The sequence below is a fragment of the Capricornis sumatraensis genome, chromosome 6 (genome assembly GCF_032405125.1).
Source record: "Capricornis sumatraensis isolate serow.1 chromosome 6, serow.2, whole genome shotgun sequence".
Taxonomy (NCBI): Eukaryota; Metazoa; Chordata; class Mammalia; order Artiodactyla; family Bovidae; genus Capricornis; species Capricornis sumatraensis.
This window is the reverse complement of record NC_091074.1, coordinates 104,474,830-104,502,792: the sequence shown is the minus strand read 5'-3', so window position 1 is coordinate 104,502,792 and position 27,963 is coordinate 104,474,830. Positions and strand designations below refer to the sequence as shown.

Genomic DNA, 27,963 nt, shown 5'->3' with positions numbered 1-27,963 from the left:
AGGCCTCCTCAGATAGCCATTCTGCCTTTTTGCATTTCTTTTCTTGGGGATGGTCTTGATCCCTGTCTCCTGTACAATGTCACCAACCTCTGTCCATAGTTCGTTCATCAGGCACTCTATCAGATCTAATCTCTTGAATCTATTTGTCACTTTCATTGTATAATCGTTAAGGGGTTTGATTTAGGTCATACCTGAATGGTCTAGTGGTTTTCCCTACTTTCTTCAATTTAAGTCTGAATTTGGCAATAAGGAGTTCAGGACCTGAGCCTCAGTCAGCTCCCAGTCTTGTGTTTGCTGACTGTACAGAGCTTCTCCATCTTTGACTGCAAAGAATATAATCAGTCTGATTTGGTGTTGACTATCTGGTGATGTCCATGTGTAGAGTCTTCTCTTCTGTTGTTGGAAGAGGGTATTTGCTATGACCAGCGCATTCGCTTGGCAAAACTCTATCAGCCTTTGCCCTGCTTCATTCTGTACTCTAAGGCCAAATCTGCCTGTTACTCCAGGTGTTTCTTGACTTCCTACTTCTGCATTCCACTCCCCTATAATGAACGAACAGGACATCTTTTTTGTGTGTTAGTTCTAGAAGGTCTTATAGATCTTCACAGAATTGTTCAACTTCAGCTTCTTCAGCATTACTGGTCAGGGCATAGACTTGTATTACCATGATACTGAATTCTTAATTCAAAATTCTTAAGTGTGGAAGAAAGAAGACACATAGGTAACAGAGAAAAGTTACATAAATTCTATGATTCTGAATTTCAGTTAGAAATATCAATGAACTCATGAGTTATTTTATCTTTATTTTTCCTAGCTCTGTCCACTGAAAAGACCTAGAATACATAAGTAGTTAAGAATAATGAACATGTCTAGTATTCAGACTGTGACCCTGAAATGCCTTTTCTCCTATAAGGAACCAGAGTTTACTACAGAAATCAGTAATTCCAGAAGAAAGTACAAGATGAATCTCGTATTGATTAAGTAGCAAGGAAGCTAATCAAAATCTTACAAGCCCATCTGAAGAAATCCCATTGGTCAACAAAGGGTCAATTTGAGCTTTAATAATAGGAAAATTCCAATTTATTGAAACCAATAAAATACTCTTAATCCATGAGCTCATACTTACTTAAAATTATTTTTTTTAATTACAACAGCAACAACAAAAAAATACTGGTCACTTCTGAAGAACAGCAGGGGACCAATTCATAATCCTGAAAACTGTAAATAAAAAGCAAGAATCAAGTATTTATCCTTCCTTTCCTTTATGAACTATATAACTTGGGTAACCAAATAATGGATGATTTGTGGGAAGTATTTATTTATAATACTACTTCAATTAATATACAGAAGAAAAGACGGACTATTGCCATTTTGAAATTCTCAATTAGTTATCAGATGAAAGCCAATAAAAGAGTACTAACATCAATCAAAAAAAAGCTAATCACACATTCTGGTCTCTTATGGTCTTGCTAATCAAAGGGATCTAGGAGGAGAAGGGGACGACAGAGGATGAGATGGTGGGATGGCATCACCAACACAATGGACATGGGTTTGGGTGGACTCCAGGAGTTGGTGGAGTTGGACAGGGAGGCCTGGCGTGCTGCAGTTGATGGGGTCTCAAAGAGTCGGACACAACTGAGCGACTGAACTGAACTGAATATGAATCTGCTCTGGATTCTGGATCAATCTGCCAATTATCAGGAAACAGAGAATAGAGGAATATAATGATCTGCACCATGAGTATGCAATCAGCAAACTCACGAGTAAAGAAAAGTCTACATGTCAAATAGCTCTGGTTCTTCATGAGATAACTATAAGGAAAAACAGAATGGAAGGGAAACTGATAAAATCAAAGAGACTTAAGAGACATTAAAATTTTTAATGGGTGTAACTAAATTATAGTGTCTTGGAATGAACATCTGGATGATAAAATTTTGTATGCAAAGAAGTCATGAACATAAAAGTCAGGATAATGGTGTGCTATCATCTATCATTTGGTTTCCTAGTTGTATAGTTCATACAGGAAAGGAAGGATCTGTACTTGATTCTTGCTCTTTGTTTACAGTTTTCAGGATATGAACTGGTCCCCTGCTGTTCTCCAAAAGTTTCCAGTTCTTTTTGTTCCTGTTATTTAAAAAAAAAATTTTTAAGTAAGTATAAGCCCATGGATTAAGCATATTTTATGGGTTTCAATAAATTGGAATTTTATTATTAAAGCTCAAATTGTCCCTTCATTGACCAGAGGGAATTTCTTCAGATTGGCTCTTGAGACTGATTAGCTTCCTTGATAGTTACTATAAGATTCATCTTGTACTTTCTTCTGGAAGAAAGAATCCAAATCAAATTCAGGTTAGATCCTTTTATTTAGCAAGACCATAAGAGACCCAAAATGTCTGATAAGCTTTTTTTTGGCTGATGTTAATAGTCTTAATGACTTTTGTCTGATAACGAATTGAGAATTTCAAAATGGCAATACTCAGTCTTTTCTTCTTTTATTATTTAAGGTGGAAAGGGAGTTGTGATTGGAATGTGACACCCGGAAGGAACTTCTGGGACAGATGACAAAGCTTTATTTCTTGACTTGGGTCATGGTTTCAAGGATATACCTAGCAATAATTCATTGGGCGATATACTTGGTTTTCTGAATTTTTACTTTATAATAAAATATTTTTGGAAGACGACAGAGGATGAGATGACTGGATGGCATCACCGACTCAATGGACATGAGTCTGAGTAAACTCTAGACGGTCAGGGAGGCCTGGCACACTGCAGCCCATGGGGTCAAAAAGAGTTGGACATGACTGAGCAACTGAACTGAACTGAATTTTTTTTTAATGTAAATGATGGATATAAAAGTTTTTATTGTGTCATAATTCTTTGTCTTCTGCATATATTATAAATATTCCTTTGCACCTACTCAATATTAATTGAAACTTTAAAATTAAAAAACATATATTGTTTATAATGAAAGTTCATCTTGGTTAAGATCATGCTAATTTGAAATTGAGACCCTGTCATTTACCAATATATCAAGCATCAATTTCCTCTTATATTAAATGGGAATAATAAAAGATTTCAAGTTAACAACTAAATACTATATTATTAGTTAACTACATAAAAATGCATTTATTTTCCATTTCTAACATATCTTAGTTTCAGCCAAGAAAGTATATATTTATAGACAAGCAATTTTATTTCATTTAATGAACCACTAATCAAGATCTGTAATTTCTTGCCACTCAATTACAGAACTCCCATGTAACACAAGCAGTCCATTCCTTTAGCAATGTACTTACTCAGCCTAGAACAGTAGTACTTGGCACACAATCAACACAACGAAGTCCCTGCTCTGATAGGCTGCTATTCTAGTGGAGTGAGACAAACCATCATAAAAAGAAATAAACAGACAACACACCAGACAGTAATAACCCTAGGAAGAAAAAAAAAGAAGTATGATGAGATAGTCATGGGAGAGAAGGTATGTTTTTTAAAGACCTCTCCAAAGAAAGAAACTACGAGCCTCCTGGGAAAAGAACGTCACAGAGAAAAGAGAGCAAGCACAAGGGCACTGAGATAGAACAATATCTTTGTGTTTAAAAAAATGGCAAAACCAAGGTGATTAAAGCAGACAGCAGGAATAGACTAGAAAGACATTACAACACAGAGTGGAAAGGAAGATTTTACAGTCTTACAGGGTACACTAAGAGTTCTGAATTTTCCTCTTAATAAGATAAGAATATACTGATTATAGAAGTAATATGTTCTAACAACTTATTTTTAAATAATCACTTTTTATCTACTATGTTGAAAAGAGCTGGATACGACAGCAACTAAACAGCAGCAAAAATAAAGACAAGACTCAGGGGGGATAATGAAAGAAGCAGCTAGACCACTTAGGAAGCTACTGAAACTGTCCAGGCAATAGTGGTAGTATATAGGAGTAGAAGTGAAAGTGATGAAAAGTGTCAGAGTCTGGATGTCCTACTTTCATATAGTTTCAGCATCTAGACACATTAAAAAAAAGATTCTCCAAAGTGTTAATATCCTTTTAAAATATTGCTATAGAAATAAAGTCCTTGAGAAAGTGTTTTAAAACACATAGTAACTGGAAGGTAATAGTTTAAGAAACAGTTAAGCAAATAAATGAGAGACAGTGGTTATTAAGCTCTACAGTCAAGCTTCCTGGTTTTGATCCTAGCTCAATCACTTACTAAATATGAAAGTAACCACGAAGTTTCTCTATGCCTCAGTTTTCTCATTTTTCAAATGGAAATAATAGGACGTACTTCATTAGACCCTTGTGATATGACAATGAATATAAAGAATTTTAGCTGACACATGGTAACAGCTCAATACGTATTTGCTATCAAACTTATTGTTCTACTCCAAACGGTTTCTATGGCTACAGGTTCCCACTATTTTTCCCATTGCTACCACTATTTATAATATCCCCTTATATAACTGGTTACATATTTAAATGGAGAAGGAAATGGCAATCCACTCCGGTATGCTTGCCTAGGAAATCCCATGGACAAAGTCTGAGCCTAGTGGGCTACAGTCCATGGGGTCACAAAGAGTCAGGCACGACTTAGCAACTGAGCACATATTTAAAATTATCACAGTAGGGACTTCCCTGGTGGTCCAGTGGTTAAAAATCTGCCTTGCAATACAGGTGAGGTAGTTCTAGCCCTGGTCAGGGAACGAAGATCCCACAAGCTGTGGAGTAACTGAAGCCCCTGTGTCAAAACTACAGAAGACCGACCGCCACAACTAGGGGATCCATGTGCCACAACGAAAAGCTCCCACAGGATGCAACGAAGATCTCTCATGCTGCAACTAAGACCCGACTCAGCCAAATAAATAGAGCTTTTAAAAATTAAAAAAAAAGTATCACAATAAAAATTAACTTCTAATGTTCCTAATGTTACATATTTCATTGATTTGATTTTTTTTTATTTTTTTTATTTAATTTTAATCAAAAGTTTCCACTTTAGGTTTAACAAAGCTCTCCTACTGGTATAATACTTTTTTTTTTTAACTTGGAGGATCACTCCTCTTAAAGATAACTGAAGCTGAATTTGCAAGAATCCAAAGCAATTCCTATTAACAATTTTTTCTTCACTTCAAAACAAAAATAATGTTAAATTTCATAAGGCTCTGAAAAATCAAGCAGAGTATGACATGAACAATTATCCGAAATATCATAATCACTTGGACTTTTTGTATAGTTGGTCACACTCTTGATTATTAAGTTGTATAACTATGAGCATAGGTTAGGTTCACAAGATCAACTGTTGGGGGTCAAATATTTGATGTCCTTTCATATTTGAAATGCTTCCACTAAAGACACATAAGAAAATGGTATTCCTACCTCTGAGAGAGAAGAGGGGAGAAAGGTGAGAAAGAGACATACTTAGCATTTAAAACCTTTGGCATTATTTGGGTGCCTTCCTTTGCAAATGCATTAACTTCTAAGAACATAAAATATTTTTTAAAGAAAAAAATACCATTTACTAACAATTTACAGAACAATTTTTAAATAGTTCACCACAATGGCAGCTTACCAGATTGAAGATGCCAGTAATATATTAGTGTTGTTTGCAAGAAACCTAAGTGGAGGCTCTGCAAGCAGTACACAGGATAAAATTCCTCCACCAAAGCAGTGGAGCATAGCAGTAAACCAGCTTGACAGAGGATTCTTCCATGCCAGCGCTGCTGCTCCTGAAATGATAAAGTAAATGTTTGTGATACTGTACACTAAACAAGTCCGGAGGTACCAGTGGCACTAAAGAAACACACTTCTTAATTTCATAATCTTCTGGAACTTACTATTACTTATGACAATCATGATCATCATAAACTGTATCTCCTGTTCTTTAAATCAACACTGGAAACATTTTGTTAAGACATGGCTGACTTGGGGCATCTTTAAAATACCCTCTTTAGGATCTTACTGGACTTCCATGGTGGCTCAGACGGTAAAGTGACTGTTTACAATGAGGGAGACCCGGTTCAATTCCTGGGTTGGGAAGATCTCCAGGAAAAGGAAATGGCAACCCACTCCAGTATTCTTGCCTGGAAAATCCCATGGACAGAGAAGCCTGGTGGTCTACAGTCCATGGGGTCGCAAAGAGTCGGACACGACTGAGCGACTTCACGTCACTTCAGGATCTTATTGCCAGTTGCCCAATAGTACATTATTATATAGACAATCTCCCCATCGCCTGTCTCCTTTCATTTCCAACCTACTGTAAGTACATCAGTTAATATGTCCAAGTGATATATTAAGAAAAATTTATAATCTTAAGTACTTTAGAAAATAAAGCTGAAAAACTAAAGTTTCAATATGACAGACTTGAAACAGAATGACAAAATAAACTCAGAGGTGAAAGGCTGATGAGAAATAGGTATTTACATCATCTCAAATGTCTCCTAACAGATTATTTATTACAGAGAGAAACAGTAACTTTAGATTGGGCAAACCTTGCAGACATCACTATAAACACACAATATCAGGTGATCTCTGATACTATGCACTAAGGACACATCATTGCTACTGTAGTATTTCTACTATGCCAAAAATGTATAACCTCAACTAGTTTAATTACACAAACTCAAACTGAGGGTTTTTCTAAAAAAAAAACCTAACAACAAACACTTGGCCTATATTTTAAGAACATAAAGGTCAAAGAACACACACAAAAAAAGGCTGATGAAATGTTTCAGATTAAATGACATTAAAGAGACAACCAAATGCAATGCATTTCCCTAGATCATATTTCAGAATGAGAAAGAACATTTATAAAAGAACTTTACAGACAAAAAACTGATAAAATTTAAACATACACTGTGTCTTTAATAATAGTATTGTATCACTGTTAAACTTCCTGATTTTGATAACTGTAATATGACTCTTAAAATCAACACACTTAAGTAGTCAGAAGTAACTGGGCAAAATGTCTCCAATTTACACTCAAGTGGTTCTGCAAAAATACTCTACAGAGATAAAAACATTCAGAGAAATGGTAAGGTACAAACTTTTAGTCATACATGGATAAGTTCTTGGGATCTAATGTACAGCATAATGACTATAGTTAAATATACTATATAATACTATATTATATCCTTGAAATTTGCTAAAAGAGTAGATTTTAAGTGTTGTCACCACACACACACACACACACACACTCAAAAGGTAACTATGTGAGATGATAAACATGTTAATCACTTCACTGTGGTAATCACTTCACAATGTACTATGTATATCAAATCATCACACTGTACACTTTAAATATATATAATTTTGTCAATTATAGGTCAATAAAGCTGGGGGAAAAATTAAATAAATGGGGCAAAATGTCAGTTGGTAATTCTGGGTAAAGTACATAGGACTTCCTTGACCTAGTCCAGCAACTTTCTATAAGCAAAATTATTACAGGAAACAGTACAAAAAAATTTTTTTAACCTGGCCAGAAAACTAGAAGCAAATTATAAAAATGAAAGTAGAAATCAAACAGATGATACAGGTAATCAATAAAGCCAACCCAAAGCTTTTCTTGGAAAAGACCAATAAAACAGAATATTGTTGAGTAAGTCTGAAAAATGGGTGTGGAAAGGGGAAGGAATGAAAATAATGTATAATATTATAAGCAAAAAATGGAAATAATTTGAGATTTTTTATAAGAAAACATTTATCATTATCAGAGAAATGCAAATCAAGACCACAATGAGGTACCATTTCACACCAGTCAGAATGGCTGCAATCCAAAAGTCTACAAGCAATAAATGCTGGAGAGGGTGTGGAGAAAAGGGAACCCTCTTGCACTGTTGGTGGGAATGCAAACTAGTACAGCCACTATGGAGAAGAGTGTGGAGATTCCTTAAAAAACTGGAAATAGAACTGCCTTATGACCCAGCAATCCCACTGCTGGGCATACACACCAAGGAAACCAGAATTGAAAGAGACACATGTACCTCAATGTTCATCGCAGCACTGTTTATAATAGCCAGGACATGGAAGCAACCTAGATGTCCATCAGCAGGTGAATGGATAAGAAAGCTATGGTACATATACACAATGGAGTATTATTCAGCCATTAAAAATAATACATTTGAATCAGTTCTAATGAGGTGGATGAAACTGCAGCCGATTATACAGAGTGAAGTAAGCCAGAAAGAAAAACACCAATACAGTATATTAACACATATATATGAAATTTAGAAAGATGGTAACGACAACCCTATATGCAAGACAGCAAAAGAGATACAGATGTATAGAACAGACTTTTGGACTCTGTAGGAGAGGGAGAGGGTGGGATGATTTGGGAGAATGGCACTGAAACATGTATAATATCATGTAAGAAACGAATCGCCAGTCTAGGTTCGATGCAGGATACAGGATGTTTGGGGCTGGTGCACGGGGATGACCCAGAGAGATGATATGGGGAGGGAGGTGGGAGGGGAGTTCAGGATTGGGAACTCATGCACACCCGTGGCAGATTCATGTTGATATATGGCAAAACCAATACAGTATTGTAAAGTAAAATAAAGTAAAATTTAAAAAAAAGAAAACATTTAATCTAATAAAGGTGAACATATAGTTGAAATGGAAATTGAAATGGACAATTTTCCTAAAAAAACTATATATTGCAAAATTCCCTTAAGGATAGGTAGAAACTTGAACACACAAATAACTATGAAAAAAAATTACAGGGTAGTCCCAAGATCTATCCTAAGAAAGGTGTTAGACCCAGACAGACTAGTGGACAAATACTAAATAATTTCTTATTACTCATTTTTATATTATATAACCATTACAGAGTTTAGAAAAACTTATTCTGTGAAACAACTCCAACAGAAAAAACTGTAAAGAAAAATAAAGAAGAGAGACAGAATGAGAGAGGAAGGAGGATGGGAGTCAGGAAAAAGGGAGGAGGGAAAGGCAGGAGGGAAGGAAAAAAAGAGGGAGAAAACACTGTAAGTCACACTATAATTTTAACTTATACAGTACACAAATACATCCATAACAAATTGAAATCAGTAGTTTTTCAAAAGGATCACAAAATCATAACCAGGTAGATTTTTGTCCAAAGAATTTAAGGAAGGTTCAATACAAATTCATTAAAATCATTCACTATACTAACAAGTTAATATGATCACTCCTTTAGACATTAAAAAAATCACTTGATAAAAATTTTAAATTCATTTTTTTTTAATCTATTAATCTAAGAATGGGGCGGGGGGAAGCCATGAAGAAAAGGATTTGTAAGTTTGACACCATCAAAATTTAAAACTTCTGAACTTCCCTGGTGGTTCAGTGGTTAAGACTCCACCTGCCAATGCACGGGACATGGGTTCAATCCCTGGCCCACAAAGATTCCACATGTCACAGGGCAACTAAGCCCGTGTGCCACAACTACTGGGCCGATGAGACCTAGAGCCCATGCTCTGCAAAAAGCAAAGCCACCTCAATGAGAAGCTCGTGCATCACACCTAGAGAATAGCCCCCACTCACTGCAACGACAGAAAACCCACACCCACCAAGGAAGACCCAGCAGAGTCATAAATAAATAAAGACAAGTTGTTAAAAAATTTTTTAACCTCTATATAACAAAAGACTAGGATAAAATATTTTTTAACCAATCTTTGCCTTTTCCCAATAAGGCAAATTCCAGAGTCCCCACAGAGACTGAGACAGAACTGTGAGTGTCTCCTGTGGAGGTACAGGTCAGCAGTGGACTGCCCAGGGGCAGGGGCTCTGAGTGCAGTAGACCTGGGTATGCCATAAGCCCTCTTGGAGGAGGTCGCCATGAACGCCACCACAGAGCCGCCAGAACTTACACAGGACTGGGAAACAAACTCTTGGTGGGCACAAACAGAACCTCATGTGCACCAGGACCCAGGAGAAAGGATCAGTGGCCCCACAAGAGACTGACCCAGCTCTTTCCCTTTGGCACGCCAATGAAGATCCTGGTGTCACCATGGGCTGCCGCCCCGGCCGGCATTACTGGTATTTTAAGAACAAGCCATACCCAAAGTCCCGCTTCTGCCGAGGTGTCCCTGATGCTAACATTCGCATCTTTGACTTGGGTGTAAGAAGGCCAAAGTGGATGAGTTCCCACTCTGTGGCCACATGGTATCAGATGAGTATGAGCAGCTCTCTATGAGCAGCTCTCCTCTGAAACCCTGGAGGCTGCCCATATTTGTGCCAACAAGTACATGGTGAAAGCTGTGGCAAAGATGGTTTTCACATCCTAGTGCAGCTCCACCCCTTCCATGTCATCCGCATCAACAAGATGTTGTCTTGCACTGGAGCTGCTAGACTCCAGACAGGTATGCCTGGTGCCTTTAGAAAGCCCCAGGGCACAGTGGCCAGGGCCCACACTGCCCAGGTCATAATGTCCATCTGTACCAAGCTGCAGACCAAGGAACATGTGATTGAAAGCCCTCCGCCAGGCCAAGTTCAAGTTCCCTGGCCACCAGAAGATCCACATCTCTAAGAACTGAGCATTTACCAACTTCAATGCAGATGGATTTGAGAACATGGTGGCAGAAAACCAACTCATCCCAGACGGCTATGGGGTCAAATACATCCCTAATCGTGGTCCCCTGGACAAATGGCGGGCCCTGCACTCATGAGCATCAGCAATGTCCCCTCCTTAATCATGCTCACCAATAAACGCTATTTCCTGTTAAAAAAAAAAAAAAAAAAAAACAGAGAGAGAGAGAGAGATTGACCCAGACTTGCCTGTAAGTGTCCAAGAGTCCCCAGCAGAGGCGTGGGTTGATGGTGGCCTGCTGCAGGGCTGAGGGCACTGAGTGCAGCAGTGCATGCACGGGATCTTTTGAAAGAGATCACCATTATCTTCATTATCTCCACCAGTTTCAGTTCAGTTCAGTCGCTCAGTCGTGTCCAACTCTTTGTGACGCCATGAATCACAGGACGCCAGGCCTCCCTGTCCATCACCAACTCCCGGAGTTTACTCAAACTCACATGCATCGAGTTGGTGATGCCATCCAGCCATCTCATCCTCTGTTGTCCCCTTCTCCTCCTGCCCCCATTCCCTCCCAGCATCAGGGTCTTTTCCAATGAGTCAACTCTTCGCATGAGGTGGCCAAAGTACTGGAGTTTCAGCTCTAGCATCAGTCCTTCCAATGAACACCCAGGACTGATCTCCTTTAGGATGGACTGGTTGGATCTCCTTGCAGTCCAAGGGACTCTCAAGAGTCTTCTCCAACACCACAGTTCAAAAGCATCAATTCTTCGGCGCTCAGCTTTCTTCACAGTCCAACTCTCACATCCATACATGACCACTGGAAAAATCACAGCCTTGACTAGGATGGACCTTTGTTGGCAAAGTAATCTCTCTGCTTTTCAATATGCTATCTAGTTTCGTCATAACTTTCCTTCCAAGGAGCAAGCGTCTTTTAATTTCATGGCTGCAATCCCTATCTGCACTGATTTTGGAGCCAAAAAAAACAAACTCTGACACTATTTCCACTGTTTCCCCATCTATTTTTCATGAAATGATGGGACCAGATGCCATGATCTTCGTTTTCTGAATGTTGAGCTTTAAGCCAACTTTTTCACTCTCCTCTTTCACTTTCATCAAGAGGCTCTTTAGTTCTTCTTCACTTTCTGCCATAAGGGTGGTGTCATCTGCATATCTGAGGTTATTGAGATTTCTCCCAGCAATCTTGATTCCAGCTTGTGCTTCCTCCAGCCCAGCGTTTCTCATGACGTGCTCGGCATATAAGTTTAATAAGCAGGGTGACAATATACAACCTTGACATATTCCTTTTCCTATTTGGAACCAGTCTGTTATTCCATGTTCAGTTCTAACTGATGCTTCCTGACCTGCATATAGGTTTCTCAAGAGGCAGGTCAGGTGCTCTGGTAGTCCCATCTCTTTCAGAATTTTCCACAGTTTATTGTGATCCACATAGTCAGAGGCTTTGGCATAGTCAATAAAGCAGAAATAGATGTCTTTCTGGAACTCTCTTGCTTTTTCCATGATCCAGCAGATGTTGGCAATTTGATCTCTGCTTCCTCTGCCTTTTCTAAAACCAGCTTGAACATCTGCAAGTTCACAGTTGGAGAATTTTGAGCATTACTTTACTACCATGTGAGATGAGTGCAATCGTGTGTTCTCTGGCATTGCCTTTCTTTGGGATTGGAATGAAAACTGACCTTTTCCAGTCCTGTGGACACTGCTGAGTTTTCCAAATTTGCTGGCATATTGAGTGCAGCACTTTCACAGCATCATCTTTCAGGATTTGAAATAGCTCAACTGGAATTCCATCACCTCCACTAGCTTTGTTCATAGTGATGCTTTCCAAGGCCCACTTGACTTCACATTCCAGGATGTCTGGCTCTAGGTGAGTGATCACACCATCGTGATTATCTGGGTCATGAAGATCTTTTTTGTATAGTTCTTCCGTGTATTCTTGCCACCTCTTCTTAATATCTTCTGCTTCTCTTAGGTCCATACCATTTCTGTCCTTTATCGAGCCCATCTTTGCATGAAATGTTCCCTTGGTATCTCTAATTTTCGTGAAGAGATCTCTAGTCTTTCCCATTCTGTTGTTTTCCTCTCTTTCTTCGCATTGATCACTGAGGAAGGCTTTCTTATGTCTCCTTGCTATTCTTTGGAACTCTGCATTCAGATGCTTATATCTTTCCTTTTCTCCTCTGCTTTTCACTTCTGTTCGTTTCACAGCTATTTGTAAGGCCTTCTCAGACAGCCATTTTGCTTTTTCACATTTCATTTCTTGGGGATGGTCTTGATTCCTGTCTCCTGTACAATGTCACCAACCTCCGTCCATAGTTCATCAGGCACTCTGTCTATCAGATCTAGTCCCTTAAATCTATTTCTCGCTTCCACTGTATAATCATAAGGGATTTGATTTAGGTCCTACCTGAATGGTCTAGTGGTTTTCCCTACATTCTTCAATTTCAGTCTGAATTTGGCAATAAGTTCAGGATCTGAGCCACAGTCAGCTCCTGGTCTTGTTTTTGCTGACTCTATAGAGCTTCTCCATCTTTAGTTACAAAGAATGTAATCAATCTGATTTCGGTGTTGACCATCTGGTGATGTCCATGTGTAGAGTCTTCTCTTGTGTTGTTGGAAGAGGGTGTTTGCTATGACCAGTGCGTTCTCTTGGCAAAACTCTATTAGCCTTTGCCCTGCTTCATTCCATACTCCAAGGCCAAATTTTCCTGTTACTCCAGGTGTTCTTGACTTCCCACTTTTGCATTCCAGTCCCCTATAATGAAAAGGACATCTTTTTTGGGTGTTAGTCTAAAAGGTCTTGGATGTCTTCATAAAACCGTTAAACTTTAGCTTCTTCAGCATTACTGGTTGGGGCATAGGCTTGGCCCCACCATACTTTGGCCCCAGGTAAATACCAGGGAGGGAAAACAGCCCCACCCATCAACAGAAAATTGGATTCAAGATTTACTGAACATGGCCCCACCCATCAGAACAAGACCCAGTTTCCCCCTCAGTCAGTCTCTCCCATCAGGAAGCTTTCATAAGCCTCTTATCCTTCTTCATCAGAGGGCAGACAGACTTAAAACCACAATCACAGGAAACTGTCCAATCTCAACACATGGACCACAGCCTTTTCTAATTCAATGAAACTATGAGCCGTGCCATGTAGGGCCACCCAAGACGGACGGGTCATGATGGAGAGTTCTGACAAAATGTGGTCCGCTGGAGAAGGGAATGGCAAACCACTTCAGTATTCTTGACTTGAGAACCCCATGAATGGTATGAAAAGGCAAAAAGATACGACACTGAAAGATAAACTCTCCAGGTAGGTAGATGCCAAATTGCTACTGGAAATCAGTGGAGAAATAACTCCAGAAAGAATGAAGAGATGGAGCCAAAGCTGAACTCTAGCATCTTACTGTCTATAGCTTTTAGTTTTCACTAGTTATTTTTCAGTCGCTAAGTCGTGTCCAACTCTTTGCGACCCCATGGACTGCAGCACACCAGTCCTCCCTGTCCATCACCAACTCCTGGAGTTTACTCAAACTCAGGTCCATTGAGTCGATGATGCCATCCAACCATCTCATCTGTCATGGCCTTCTCCTCCCGCCCTAAATCTTTCCCAGCATCAGGGTCTCTTCTAATGAGTCGATTCTTCACATCATGTGGCCAAACTATTGGAGCTTCAGCTTCAACATCAGTCCTTCCAATGAACACTCAGGACTGATTTCCTTTAGGATGGACTGGCTGGATCTCCTTGCAGTCCAAGGGACTCTCCAGTCTTCTCCAACACCACAGATCCAAAGCATCAATTCTTTGGCACTCAGCTTTCTTTATAGTCCAACTCTCACATCCATACATGACTACTGGAAAACCCATAGCTTTGACTAAACGGACCTTTGTTAGCAAAGTAATGTCTCTGGCTTTTAATATGCTGTCTAGTTTGGTCACAACTTTTCTTCCAAGGAGTAAGCATCTTTTAATTTCATGGCAGCAGTCACCATCTGCAGTGATTTTCAGTTCAGTTCAGTTCAGTTCAGTTCAGTCACTCAGTCGTGTCCGACTCTTTGCGACCCCATGAATCGCAGCACGCCAGGACCCCCTGTCCATCACCAACTCCCAGAGCTCACCCAGACTCACATCCATCGAATCCATGATGCCATCCAGCCATCTCATCCTCTGTCATCTCCTTCTCCTCCTGCCCCCAATCCCTCCCAGCATCAGAGTCTTTTCCAATGAGTCAACTCTTCACATGAGGTGGCCAAAGTACTGGAGTTTCAGCTTTAGCATCATTCCTTCCAAAGAAATCCCAGGGCTGATCTCCTTTAGAATGGACTGGTTGGATCTCCTTGCAATCCAAGGGACTCTCAAGAGTCTTCTCCAACACCACAGTTCACAGTGATTTTGGAGCCCCCCAAAATAAAGTCTCTCACTGTTTCCACTATTTCCCCATCTACTGACTACGAGTGAATACATTTTAAAAACTTAGAATGGGGACCTAGCAGATAGTAAGCAACAAGTATAGCTATCACTATCATAGAAGTATGTGTGTTAAGTCTCTTCAGTCATGTCTGACTCTTTCTGACTCCACCGACCACAGCCTGCCAGACTCCTCTGTCCATGGGATTCTCCAGACAAGAATACTGGATTGGGATGCCATTTCCTACTGCAGGGGTTCCTCCCAACCCAGGGATTGAACCCAAGTCTCTTACAACTCCTGCATTGGCAGGCAGGTTCTTTACTACTAGCATCACTTCGGTAGAGATATTATGGAAGTAAACAGAAATAAAATTACCCTTTCCTCTGTACTTCTACCCTTTAATCACACTCATTTTCTATAGAGTGACAACTTCGAGTCTTTTTTCCTATGCTTATTTACACATATACACTCCTTCTCCCCCTCAAGACCTTCTTCTCCCTCAATCTTGCCTTGTGCGTGTCTTCCTCTCTGATATACCCAGATTAGCTCTGCAGACACATTCTGGAAATGGGAGCTCTTAACTGAATGAGAGCTATTAATACAAAGGGTCCATCACTGCACAGTACTATGAAGGCACACTCCAAAATAATTGGTTACTTTTGGTAAATATACTATTAGGGAATATGTCTCTATCCCCATTACTATCATCCATTTGACACTAACAATTTGGCTTAGACCAGAGGTCTCCAACCTTCAGGATCTAATTAATGTCTGAGATCTGAGGTGGAGTTAAATAAGAAATAATAGAAAAAAGTGCACAGTAAATGCAATTTGCTTGAATCATCTGGAAATCATCCCCCTGCACCCCAATCCAAGGAAAAATTGTCATCCGTGAAACCAGTCCCTGGTGCCAAAATGTTTTCCTTTGACTGTTAAAACAATCCAAATCAAGTTAACTAAATTTGATGCTTTCACATAAATTATTCACTCATGTAATATGTATTTCCAGTTTAGTCTGTCAAAATAACTTTCCTTTTCCCTCAACTTACCAGTATTTTATCCTTTCCTCCTGAGACGTATCATTTTCTAGATTTGTTCACAAGTGTTAGTTCCACTATAAGACTGTCATTCCTTGAGACACTTATGAAACTTTGTATAAAGTAGATGCTCTATAAATATGCAATATATCAAAAATATAAGTATGACAATTTTACTACCATTAGTGTCCCTTAGTTTTATCATAAGTCACCAAGAGAGACAGCTATCATTACATCCCAGTTCTGTGACTCTTTGTAGGACCTTTAACCTGTCTTTGCTTAAACTTCAAGTTTCATAAAGTGAAAATAATACATAACTTATAAGAATTTAAAATGAGAGAATATACATAAAAACACATATATACTACCCAGTACATGTCAGACACCGTGTTGACTTAAGTGCTGAATTGGTTGATTACTGACAACAGAGAAAAGAGGTTAGGAAAATGCAACTCTTGGGCTGCTTCTGAAAATTCTCTGAGCCCAAGATGTAATTCTTTTGAGTTCCTACTGCAAGGCTGGGATGAGAGTGACACATTAGGGCACTGAAAAGGTACCTGTAACCCCAACAGTCTTAAATTAATGAAACTAAGGTTTTATTAGACCAAAAAGAAAAGAAAAAAGAGCTGAAGGGAGGGTCTTTCTCATACCAGTCTTTTATGCCTAATTTTCAAAATTATGTCAGCCAGAAATATTTCTCTAACTCAAACAGGTTTTTCTTTAAATCTTTCTTCAGTACACACATTGTGGTAATACATTTTTCACCATGAGACAATCTTACAATAAAGTATCTGGGTATTATGTTCCTTTGTATATATCCTACCAGCACTAGAGTTAGTTTAATGTGGTCCAGTGGCTAACACTGTGCTTCCACTGCAGGGGTTGCAGGTTTGATCAATGGTCAGGGGATCCTGCAAGCCACATGACATGGCCAAAATAAAAATATAATGCTTTCAAAATTTAGCTCAAAGAAAAGAAAAAGAAAATACAGGAAAAAAAAAAAAGCTGTATATCTTTAAGGCATATAATTTTCAGAAGAAAAAATGTTAATATAGCGCTAATTTTTCCTCAGTTTTAAACAAAGGTGTTTCCCTTTAGATAAGAAATAAGCTATGTTAATTTAGACACATTATTTTTAACATACTGGCTTTAAAAGAGAAAATAAAATTATCTGTCCTACCTTAAGATATTTGTGATACATTATCAGTAGAATTATTTCCCCGAACTCTTAGCAAAATTTGTCACGCTGAAACCTGAATCTAATTCAAAGTTCAGTTCAGTTCAGTTCAGTCGCTCAGTCGTGTCCAACTCTTTGAGACTCCATGAATCGCAGCACACCAGGCCTCCCTGTCCATCACCAACTCCCGGAGTTCACTCAGACTCACGTCCATCGAGTCCGTGATGCCATCCAGCCATCTCATCCTGGGTCGTCCCCCTCTCCTCCTGCCCCCAATCCCTCCCACCATCAAAGTCTTTTCCAATGAGTCAACTCTTCGCATGAAGTGGCTAAAGTACTGGAGCTTCAGCTTTAGCATCATTCCTTCCAAAGAAATCCCAGGGTTGATCTCCCTCAGAATGGACTGGTTGGATCTCCTTGCAGTCCAAGGGCCTCTCAAGAGTCTTCTCCAACACCACAGTTCAAAAGCATCAATTCTTCAGCGCTCAGCCTTCTTCACAGTCCAACTCTCACATCCATACACGACCACAGGAAAAACCATAGCCTTGACTAGACGGACCTTAGTCGGCAAAGTAATGTCTCTGCTTTTGAATATACTATCTAGGTTGGTCATAACTTTTCTTCCAAGGAGTAAGCGTCTCTTAATTTCATGGCTGCAGTCACCATCTGCAGTGATTTTGGAGCCCAAAAAAACAAACTCTGACACTATTTCCACTGTTTCCCCATCTATTTCCCATGAAGTGATGGGACCGGATGCCATGATCTTCATTTTCTGAATGTTGAGCTTTAAGCCAACTTTTTCGCTCTCCTCTTTCACTTTATCAAGAGGCTTTTAGCTCCTCTTCACTTTCTGCCATAAGGGTGGTGTCATCTTCATATTGAGATTTCTCCCGGCAATCTTGATTCCAGCTTGTGTTTCTTCCAGTCCAGCGTTTCTCATGATGTACTCTGCATAGAAGTTAAATAAGCAGGGTGACAATATACAGCCTTGACGTACTCCTTTTCCTATTTGGAACCAGTCTGTTGTTCCATGTTCAGTTCTAACTGTTGCTTCCTGACCTGCATACAGATTTCTCAAGAGGCAGGTCAGGTGGTCTGGTATTCCCATCTCTTTCAGAATTTTCCACAGTTTATTGTGATCCACACAGTCAAAGGCTTTGGCATAGTCAATGAAGCAGAAATAGATGTTTTTCTGGAACTCTCTTGCTTTTTCCATGATCCAGCGGATGTTGGCAATTTGATCTCTGGTATAAGACTTTTAAACATACAACCACCAGGGGACTTTAACATCAAAATAGTTTCATTATGAAATGAAAGCTGAGAAATAAAGTCACATTTTATTCTGTTTAATTCACTTAAAATCACATCCACAAAATAATCCCATTCTCTGGCCAAATGAATTATTAGACTATGTTTAAAATAGTTTTATTAACTTAGTTAAAACAAAGCTTAGAAGGGCATTTTTTAATGTACTGCACACATGACTTCTTTATTTTGATATTCTCAGTCTAATTTTACTCCAGTAAAATACTCAGTCTAAAGCATCTCTATTTTTAAGAACTACTTGCACTGTAGCTATTTTCAAACAGCATTAGGCTTGCTGGTGGTTGATGTGACTTCCAGAAAGAAGCAGGGGAATGTTCTAGCCATCTTAAAGCCTTATTGCCAGATATTAAGTATTTTTAAATTGCATATTAAACTATCCTAGTCTTTCCCATTTATAGATTTATCACTTTTAAAAAAAGAAAAAGTAACATAATATATCTTATATGCCTCAAGTACATTTTTTCATCAAAATTATTTAAAAATAATCATGTAGACAACAGAGGTTTACAGATTATCTGTGACACAATTTAAGGAGTTTCAGATCAAATCACAGTGGGCCAAGTAAATCCAGATTCACCCTGTCCCCCAGTTCCCCACTGTGTAACCAGAACCGACATACTTAGCAACTGGCACACTTACCATATTGATTCTCTGATCCATAGAGTAAGAATCATTATGGGAGGAATGATCAAGCAGAGGGCTTCGCTGGTGGCTCAGTGGTAAAGGATCCACTACCCTGATAGCTCAGTTGGTAAAGAATCCACCTGCAATGCAGGAGACCCCAGTTTGATTCCTGGGTGAGAAAGATCCCCTGAAGAAGGGAAAGGTTACCCACTCCAGTATTCTTGGGCTTCCCTTGTGGCTCATCTGATAAAGAATCTGCCTGCAATGTGGGAGACCTGAGTTCGATCCCAGGGTTGGGAAGATCCCCTGGAGAAAGGAAAGGTTACCCACTCTAGTATTCTGGCCTGGAGAATTCCATGGACTGTATAGTCCATGGGGTCCCAAAGAGTTAGACATGACTAAGTGACTTTCAAGTATATGTAAGTATACATCAATGCAGGAGACATAAGCTCAACCCCAGGGGAAGATCCCTTGGAGGAGGAAATTACAACCCACTCCAGTACTGTTGCCTGGAAAATTCCATGGACAGAGAGGAGTCTGGCGGGCTAGAGTCCACAGAGTTGCAAAGACTAGGATGCAACTGAGCACACACACACAATCAAGTAGAAGCCACTAGAGTTTCTTCTCCTTCTCACCAAGATATTTTTAAAATGAAGTATTAGAGATGAGTGCCATGATCAAAAAACATGAACGAGGATGATATCTATCACATCCCATTAACAACTTGCCTGTTTAGACTATGTGTAAAGCAGATGGGTGTTGAAAAATAACTGAATTATAAATAAATGCAGACAGGTAGTAACTCCAACTGCAGCTGGTATTCAAAATATAGTATTTTTACTGGAACAAATTAGTATTAATCCCTGTAACCTGGTAAAGAAACGCTTTTTTCTCCATATTAATTTGCAAAGAATCCCAAAAGCACTTTGCTTTTACCTGGCAAGTTTAACAGTACACTATCACACTCTTTCCTCAGATCTGTCAACGCTCCTGCTCTCCAAAAAAAGTCCACAGAGACTTTGATCTTATTGGAGTACACAGAACGTCACAACTGCCTGCTACACTGAAGGCATTATGCTGACTGGATCTACAAACAAGTAGTAGCCAGCACTTTAGCTATTTTAACACAACATAATGAAAACCAGCAAGCATGAAGTTAAACCTTACCCTTAAGTTTCTGCACCAGTCAGAGTCCAGTCAGGAAACAGAAAATATAAAGTTTGCTTAACAAAGAGAACTTAATATAAAAAAGTGGGCATAAAATCATAAGATCTGAAAAGGTAAAAAGTAAATACTGTGGTGTCATAAAGGTATAAATACAGAAAGTTATTACCACTCCTGGGGGAACAAAGGATAGGCTCAAATTATTATAACTTAGAAGCCGGGACAAAGTGCTCCTTAGAGTCAAAACTGAGATTCCTGAGGAGGACACACTGCTCAGCTGGTGTTCTGGTCCAGCTCACTCACTGAATAAGCAATTGAGTTTTAAGTTCTCATCCCAAGCTACCTTGAAAGTGGTAGAGTTTGAACTAAACACTGGTCTTCTGATTCTGACTTTATGAACTCTTTCTACTACAGAACACTTCTTGATTAATATTTGGTCAGGTCACTCAAATACTCTAACTTTCCTTTAGATTAAAAAATATTAAAGATATTTAAGTAAGATTCTCTGAACTCAAAGAAGTAAATTATGGACTATCACTTCTGAGACACCCTTTTCCACCCCACACCGAGCAGAATCTGCTCTGGCTTTATAAAGCATGGTATCACAAAGGGGGCACGGATGTTTTATTGAGGATATCATAGATGTTCTATTTTCTCTGGATATTGCTTAACTTAGTTGTGCGTATTCTGAAAATTCACTAAGCTGTACTTTCACTATTATTTTTGCACTTTTCTGTATGTTTTTACATGGGAATTCATAAAGATAGCAAAATTATGCTGCCACCTTCCCAGAATCCTAAAAACTGATAAATTTATATCTTATTTGTCTTTTCATCTCTCACAGATTATAGAAGGAACAACGACAAACTTTATTTCTGGATTTAATTCCCAAAAGCAAATGAGAAACTGATTGGTGATGTAAAAACGACCAAAACCATGGGAAAAAATAACCATGTCAAATGACAACTTACTGAGAAATTGTTAAATGTTGAGAAACCAGAATCTGCAAAGAGAGAGCTAGAGAAAAGTTCAGAACTTTGAAATTAGCCCAAGAAATAGCTCTATAATTAACTAAACTATGTAACTTATGTATTTTATTCCTATAAAAGTATTCCTCATCTGTAAAATAAGTTCAATACTACCTACCTAAAGAGATATATGAGGATTAGAATTAACATATTGAAATGTTTTCCATGTTATCTGAAATGAATATTGTTACTGTGTAAGAAAAGCAGTTGTAGGGGCTTCCCTGGGAGTCCAGCGGTTAAGAATCCACCTGCCAATGCAAAGGACATGGGTTCAACCCCTGGTTTGGGAAGATCTCACATGCTGTGGGGCAACTAAGCCTTTGCACCACAATGTAGCCCGTGTGCTGCAATTACTAAAGTCCACAGGCCTAGAGCCTCTGCTCTAAAACAAGAGAAGCCATTGCAAGGAGAAGCCTGCACACTGCTACTAGACAGTAGCCCCCACTCTCTGCAACTAGAGAAAGTCAGCACACAGTAACAGAGATCCAGTGCAGCCAAAAATAAAATAAATATTAAAAAAAAAAGAAAGGTAGTACAATCTTATGTGACACTGTAAGGAAAGAGTAGGAAAAGGAGGATGAGCAGGGGAAGGGGAAAAGATGACAATGACAACAGCACAATCAAGTTCTTCTAGGGATATAAGAATATCTTTCATTCTAGTATCCTCAACATCTAATATAGTACCTAATAAACTGAATAGCTACTTAATGAACTACATATGATCTGAGGGAAGTTAGCAAAATAGTGGTCAGAGAATTTAAAAAAAAATAATAGATTTTGTGTGAAAAATCAAGTAAAAATCATTGTAGATTAAATTTTCAGGATGTCTAACAGAAAATAGCCATCTGAGTAATTTCAGATTGATATCAGTGCAGGACTGAAGAAATGTGCTTATTTTAATGAAAATTTACATAAGAAAAAAAAGAGCACAGATTAAAAGCATAAGAAATTAAAATTAGTGACAAAAATATTCTGCAAAAATGGTTTTTAACCAACAGCTCCTAAAACAGCATTTTCCAACTTCCTAATAAAATACAAGACTCTTTGCAACCCCATGGACTAAACATTCCATGTAATTCTCCAGGCGAGAACACTGGAATGGGTTCAGTTCAGTTGCTCAGTCATGTCCAGCTCTTTGCAACCCATGAACTGCACCACCCCCGGCATCCCTGTTCATCACCAACTCCCGGAGTGCATGTAAACCCATGTCCATTGTGTCAGTGATGCCATCGAACCATCTCATCCTCTGTCGTCCCCTTCTCCTCCTGCCCTCAATCTTTCCCAGAATCAGGGTCTTTTCAAATGAGTCAGCTCTCCGCATCAGGTGGCCAAAGTATTGGAGCTTCAGCTTCAACAGCAGTCCTTCCAATGAACACCCAGGACTGATCTCCTTTAGGATGGACTGGCTGGATCTCCTTGCAGTCCAAGGGACTCTCAAGAGTCTTCAACACCACAGTTCAAAAGCATCAATTCTTTAGTGCTCAGCTTTCTTTATAGTCCAACTCTCACATCCATACATGGCTACTGGAAAAACCATAGCCTCGACTAGACGGACCTTTGTTGACTAAGTAATGTCTCTGCTTTTCAATATGCTATCTAGGTTGGTCATAACTTTCCTTCCAAGCAGCAAGTGTCTTTTAATTTCATGGCTGCACTCACCATCTGCAGTGATTTTGGAGCCCAAAAAATAAAGTCAGCCACTGTTTCCCCATCTATTTCCCATGAAGTGATGAGACCAGATGCCATGATCTTCGTTTTCTGAATGTTGAGCTTTAAGTCAACTTTTTCACTCTCCTCTTTCACTTTCATCAAGAGGCTCTTTAGTTCTTCTTCACTTTCTGCCATAAGGGTGGTGTCATCTGCATACCGGAGGTTATTGAGATTTCTCCTGGCAATCTTGATTCCAGCTTGTGCTTCCTCCAGCCCAGCATTTCTCATGATATACCCTGCATATAAGTTAAATAAGCAGGTTGAGAATATATAGCCTTGACATACTCCTTTTCCTATTTGGAACCAGTCTGTTGTCCCATGTCCAGTTCTAACTGTTGCTTCCTGACTTGCATACAGGTTTCCCAAGAAGGCGATCAGGCTGTCTGATATTCCCATCTCTTTCAGAATTTTCCACAGTTTATTGGGATCCACACAAAGGTTTGGCATAGTCAATAAAGCAGAAATAGATGTTCTTCTGGAACTGTGTTGCTTTTTTGATGATCCAGCAGATGTTGGTAATTTGATCTCTGGTTCCTCCGTCTTTTCTAAAACCAGCTTGAACATCTGAAGTTCACGGTTCACATATTGCTGAAGCCTGGCTTAGAGAATTTTGAGCATTACTTTACTAGCATGTGAGATGAGTGCAATTGTGCGGTAGTGTGAGCATTCTTTGGCATTACCTTTCTTTAGGATTGGAATGAAAATTGACCTTTTCTAGTCCTGTGGCCACTGCTGAGTTTTCCAGATTTGCTGACATACTGAGTGTAGCACTTTCACAGCATCATCGTTTTCCAGGGGATCTTCCCAACCCAGGGAGTGAACCCAGGTCTCCCTCATTGCAGGCAGATTCTTTACCAGGTGAGTCACCAGGGAAGCCCAATAAGATATCCAGAAAAATAGAAAAAATAAATGGAAAAAAACCCTGTACTATTAGTCAAAACTAAAGGAGTAATCGATGGACGTGGGTCTGGGTGAACTCCGGGAGATGGTGATGGACAGGGAGGCCTGGCGTGCTGCGATTCATGGGGTCGCAAACAGTCGGACATGACTGAGCGATTGAACTGAACTGAACTGAACTGAAAGGGGTTATACCGACCTTCTCCAAAACGACTTATGGCAGCATGCTGCACCTCCCAGGACTGCTGCTGCCAATGCCTCTGACTTCGCAACAGGCCGCTATCAACCCAAGCCTCTGCCAGACACTCCCAAATACTCACAGCAGAAGATGAGTGCATGTCCTTCTACATCGCCCTCATGCTAACCAAAATGATCGCATGGATCACAGTTTTGTGTAACCCAGTGAAACTATGACACGGGAATATTTCATGTAAAGATGGACACACTGAAGGACAGAAACAGTATGGACCTAACAGAAGCAAAAGATATTAAGAAGAGGTGGCAAGAACACACAGAAGAACTGTACAGAAAAGGTCTTAATGACCCAGATAACCACAATGGTGTGATCACTCACCTAGAGCCAGACATCGTGGAGTGTGAAGTCAAGTGGGCCTCAGGAAGCATTACTGAAACAAAGCTAGCGGAGGTGATGGAATTCCAGGTGAGCTATTTCTAATCCTAAAAGATAATGTTGTTAAAGTGCTGCACTCAATTTGTCAGCAAATTTGGAAAATTTAGCAGAGGCCACAGGACTGGAAAAGGTCAGTTTTTATTCCAATCCCAAAGAAAGACAATGCCAAAGAATGTTCAAACTACGACACAATTGCACTCATCTCACACGCTAGTGTGAATTCTATACTTTTTATATGTTCACAAGTACTAGTTCTGGAATATAACATTTTTACACCAGGTGGAATACTGTATCAGTGTCCAGTTAGTCCAGTGGTCCTCAAAGATTTTGGTTTCAGGACTCCTCTGCTGCTGCTGCTAAGTTGCTTCAGTCGTGTCCAACCCTGTGCAACCCCATAGACGGCAGCCCACCAGGCTCCCCTGTCCCTGGGATTCTCCAGGCAGGAACACTGGAGTGGACTGCCATTTCCTTCTCCAATGCATGAAAGTGAAAAGCGAAAGTGAAGTGGCTCAGTCGTGTCTGATTCTTAGCGACCCCATGGACTGCAGCCCACCAGGCTCCTCCGTCCATGGGATTTTCCAGGCAAGAGGGGGCAAGATTTTCTGCCAAATATTGGTGAGTTTTGTGGCCCCCAAAAGGGTAGGAAGGAATCTGGGATGGATGATGAAACTGTTCTATATCTTGACTGTGGTGGTACGTACATGACTGTATGTTTGTCCAAAATAACAGAATTTTACATTTAAAGGAGTGAATATATGTAAATTAAACTTTCCAAAAGTCTGACTCAAAAAAAAAAAAATTCTTGAAGATCCCAAAGAGCTTCTGTTTATTCACGCTATAATATCTAGCATATTATAAATTATAAATGAGAAAAATCAGGGATTCCCTGGTTGCTCAGTGGTGAAGAATTTGCTTGCCAATCCAGGAAACATAGGTTGATCCCTGACTGGGGAAGATCCCACATGCTGCAGAGCATCTAAGCCCATCTGTCGCAACTATTGAAACTGTGCTCTAGAGCCTGGGAGCCACAGCTACTGGAGCCCTTGTGCGCTACAGCCTGTGCTCGGCAACAAGAGCAGTAACTGCAGAGAAACCCACACCGCACTGGACAGTAGCCCGGGTCGCTGCAACTGGAGAAAGCTCGTGCAGCAACAAGACCAAGCATATCCAAAAATAAATAAAACTATAAAAAAAATTTTAATGAGAAAATCTTTAAAATAATAAATGCACTGAATGTTAATAATGTATTCTTCATGAAAAATATTTTCCAAAGCAAAAAATATTTAGTGAGAAAAGTCACATTTTTTGAGTCAATCTCTTTAATGTCTGCCTTCAAATAGGGAACAGCTGGATTCTCATATCTGCTTCTGCTTTCAACCTGTTACAGTATGACAGGTCATTTGGCCTCTGGAAAATTCCACTGTACACTTGTAAGAAAATAAGTGTGAAAAAGACAACACCTGCATATTATTACAAAAATAATTTTGAGTTGGAAATGTCAGGAACCCCAGGGCTCCTGGACCATACTTGGAGACTCTTTGATCTAACCTATACAAGAAAATATCAAGTATTAAATACAGTAAAGTAATAAAATATACTTATTTTCAAATCAGGGAAAGTGTCTCTTATGATTATCCATTCAATTTAATACACTAATATTCCCTCTATCCAGGTCAAAACTTCTATCAAACAATGATTTAGACTGAGCTACCAATCTCAATTTAAATTAAAAACATTTCAGAGGTCCATGAGTTAAAAAAAAAAAAAAAAACCACCAGAGACTTCCCTAGTGGTCCAATGGTTAGGACTCCAGGCTTTAAAATGCAAGGGGTGCGGGTTCCATCCCTGGTTGGGGGACTAAGATCCCACATGCCATGCTGGTTCGGCCAAAAAATTAAAAATTAATTTTAAAATGTTTTAAAAGGAAAAATCAGACAGTAAGAGGCACAGCACCATCGTCGAGCCTTCACTCACTGACTGTAGGACAAGGCATATCAAAGGCAGCAAGAACATGGAGAAAGTAAGGCAAAGAAAATACCTGACCTCAGGAAAAAAGAGAGCACAAAATGAAAAAGCAGGCAGAACTGCAAAAGTCAAGCAATACAGGAGCAAACATATCCTGAATGAAAAATACGAGAAAAAACAAACATTGCTCCCTGTATGCACACTTAGAGGAACTCAAACTCTGTTTTAAGACCGCATCCCCTCTACTGGCAATGAAACTACACCAAACGGCTCTTCGTGTGCAATAGCATTCATACGATCCCCAGTGGGAATCCACTCTCCTCTCAGCAATCACTGTGTCTAACATGCTAAGCAAGGTGGGAGACCTGTGCGTTATGGGGAATGTAGGGGGTGCCTACTTGAGGCTTTTTATTTCAGTGTTTACACAACTTTCACAACCGGAGAGCAGTCCAGAACCAGTTACTAGTCCAAGCGACGAAGTCAGACCTGCTCTGCGGGAGCTCGGTTCCCAGGTCTTTTAAAAATATTTCCCAAGGAAGAGGGGGCACGGCCGGGAGACGGCGCCACCCCAGGGCGAACGAGGGCAGTCCTGGACTGCCCAAAGTGGCTGCGGCCGCCCGGTCACCTGTCTCGGCAGTCCCGCCCGCGGCAGTGGGACCGCCCCGCACTCCCCCCCGTGACTCCTTTGGCGGGGTCCGGGGCCACCTTCCTCCTCGGCCTCAGTTTCCCCTTCTATACGGCGGTAGGACGGGCCCCCTCTCCCCTGCCCCCTCTAGCCTGACAACAGGACTGCCGGCGCGAGGCAGCTCGGCCGCTCACCCAGCTCAGGCCGTCCCCGCGGTGAGTGGTCCCTGAGCGGGACGATCCTCGGCGCCCAACACTCACCCGGCTGATGCTTCAACGCCATCACCGACACCAGGTAGTGGGCGATATCAAAAAAGGGGAACATGGAAGTGCGAGAAAAGGCAAGGGTCAGCTCATTCCACGGAGAGTCCATCGCGACTACCGACCGCCGCAGCCGAAGCAGCCGCGGAGACGGGTTCCCGGCGTGCGCGGCGAGGGGTGGGGGGAGGGGACGGCCGCGGCCGCGCGCTCCTCGACGCGGCCTCCGGGAGCCCTGCGCGTGCGCCCTGGCTCGAGAGGCTGGCGCGCGGAGGGGCGGGGCCGCGTGTCCCGGGAGCCTCGGGCGCGCTAGCGGTTGGCGGGTGAGCGGGATGAGCCGGCTGCCCCGCCACAGCCGAACCTCGTTCTCCTAATAAGGGTCCAGCATCTTCTCGGTGCAGGGGGTTGTGCCAGATCTGGAGAATGGGCAAATGAATGCAATATACGTAATGAATAAAAAGTGCTTTATTTCAGTTAACATTTAGTTCATTTCTTATTTTTAAAACGAATAAAGAACTATTTTAAATGTTTCTTGCTGCTACTGCTGCTGCTAAGTCACTTCAGTCGCGTCCGACTCTATGCGACCCCATAGACGGCAGCCCACCAGGC

General features: G+C 40.4%; 1 protein-coding gene and 1 pseudogene across 1 annotated transcript in view; one reads left to right on the top strand and one right to left on the bottom strand.

Moving 5' to 3' along the window:
• The window catches only part of TMEM38B (transmembrane protein 38B), a 65,709-nt gene extending 38,204 nt beyond the window's left edge, over positions 1–27,505 (bottom strand). Inside the window, exons 1-2 of the mRNA XM_068974491.1 lie at positions 27,358–27,505; positions 5,565–5,721 (exon numbers count right to left, since the gene is read on the bottom strand). Coding sequence (XP_068830592.1) covers positions 5,565–5,721; positions 27,358–27,469 — 269 coding nt within the window. The 5' untranslated portion in view covers positions 27,470–27,505. The remainder of the gene's footprint in view (positions 1–5,564; positions 5,722–27,357) is intronic.
• LOC138081293 (large ribosomal subunit protein uL16-like) lies at positions 9,981–10,638 on the top strand (annotated as a pseudogene).
• Positions 27,506–27,963: the final 458 nt, after the last annotated feature.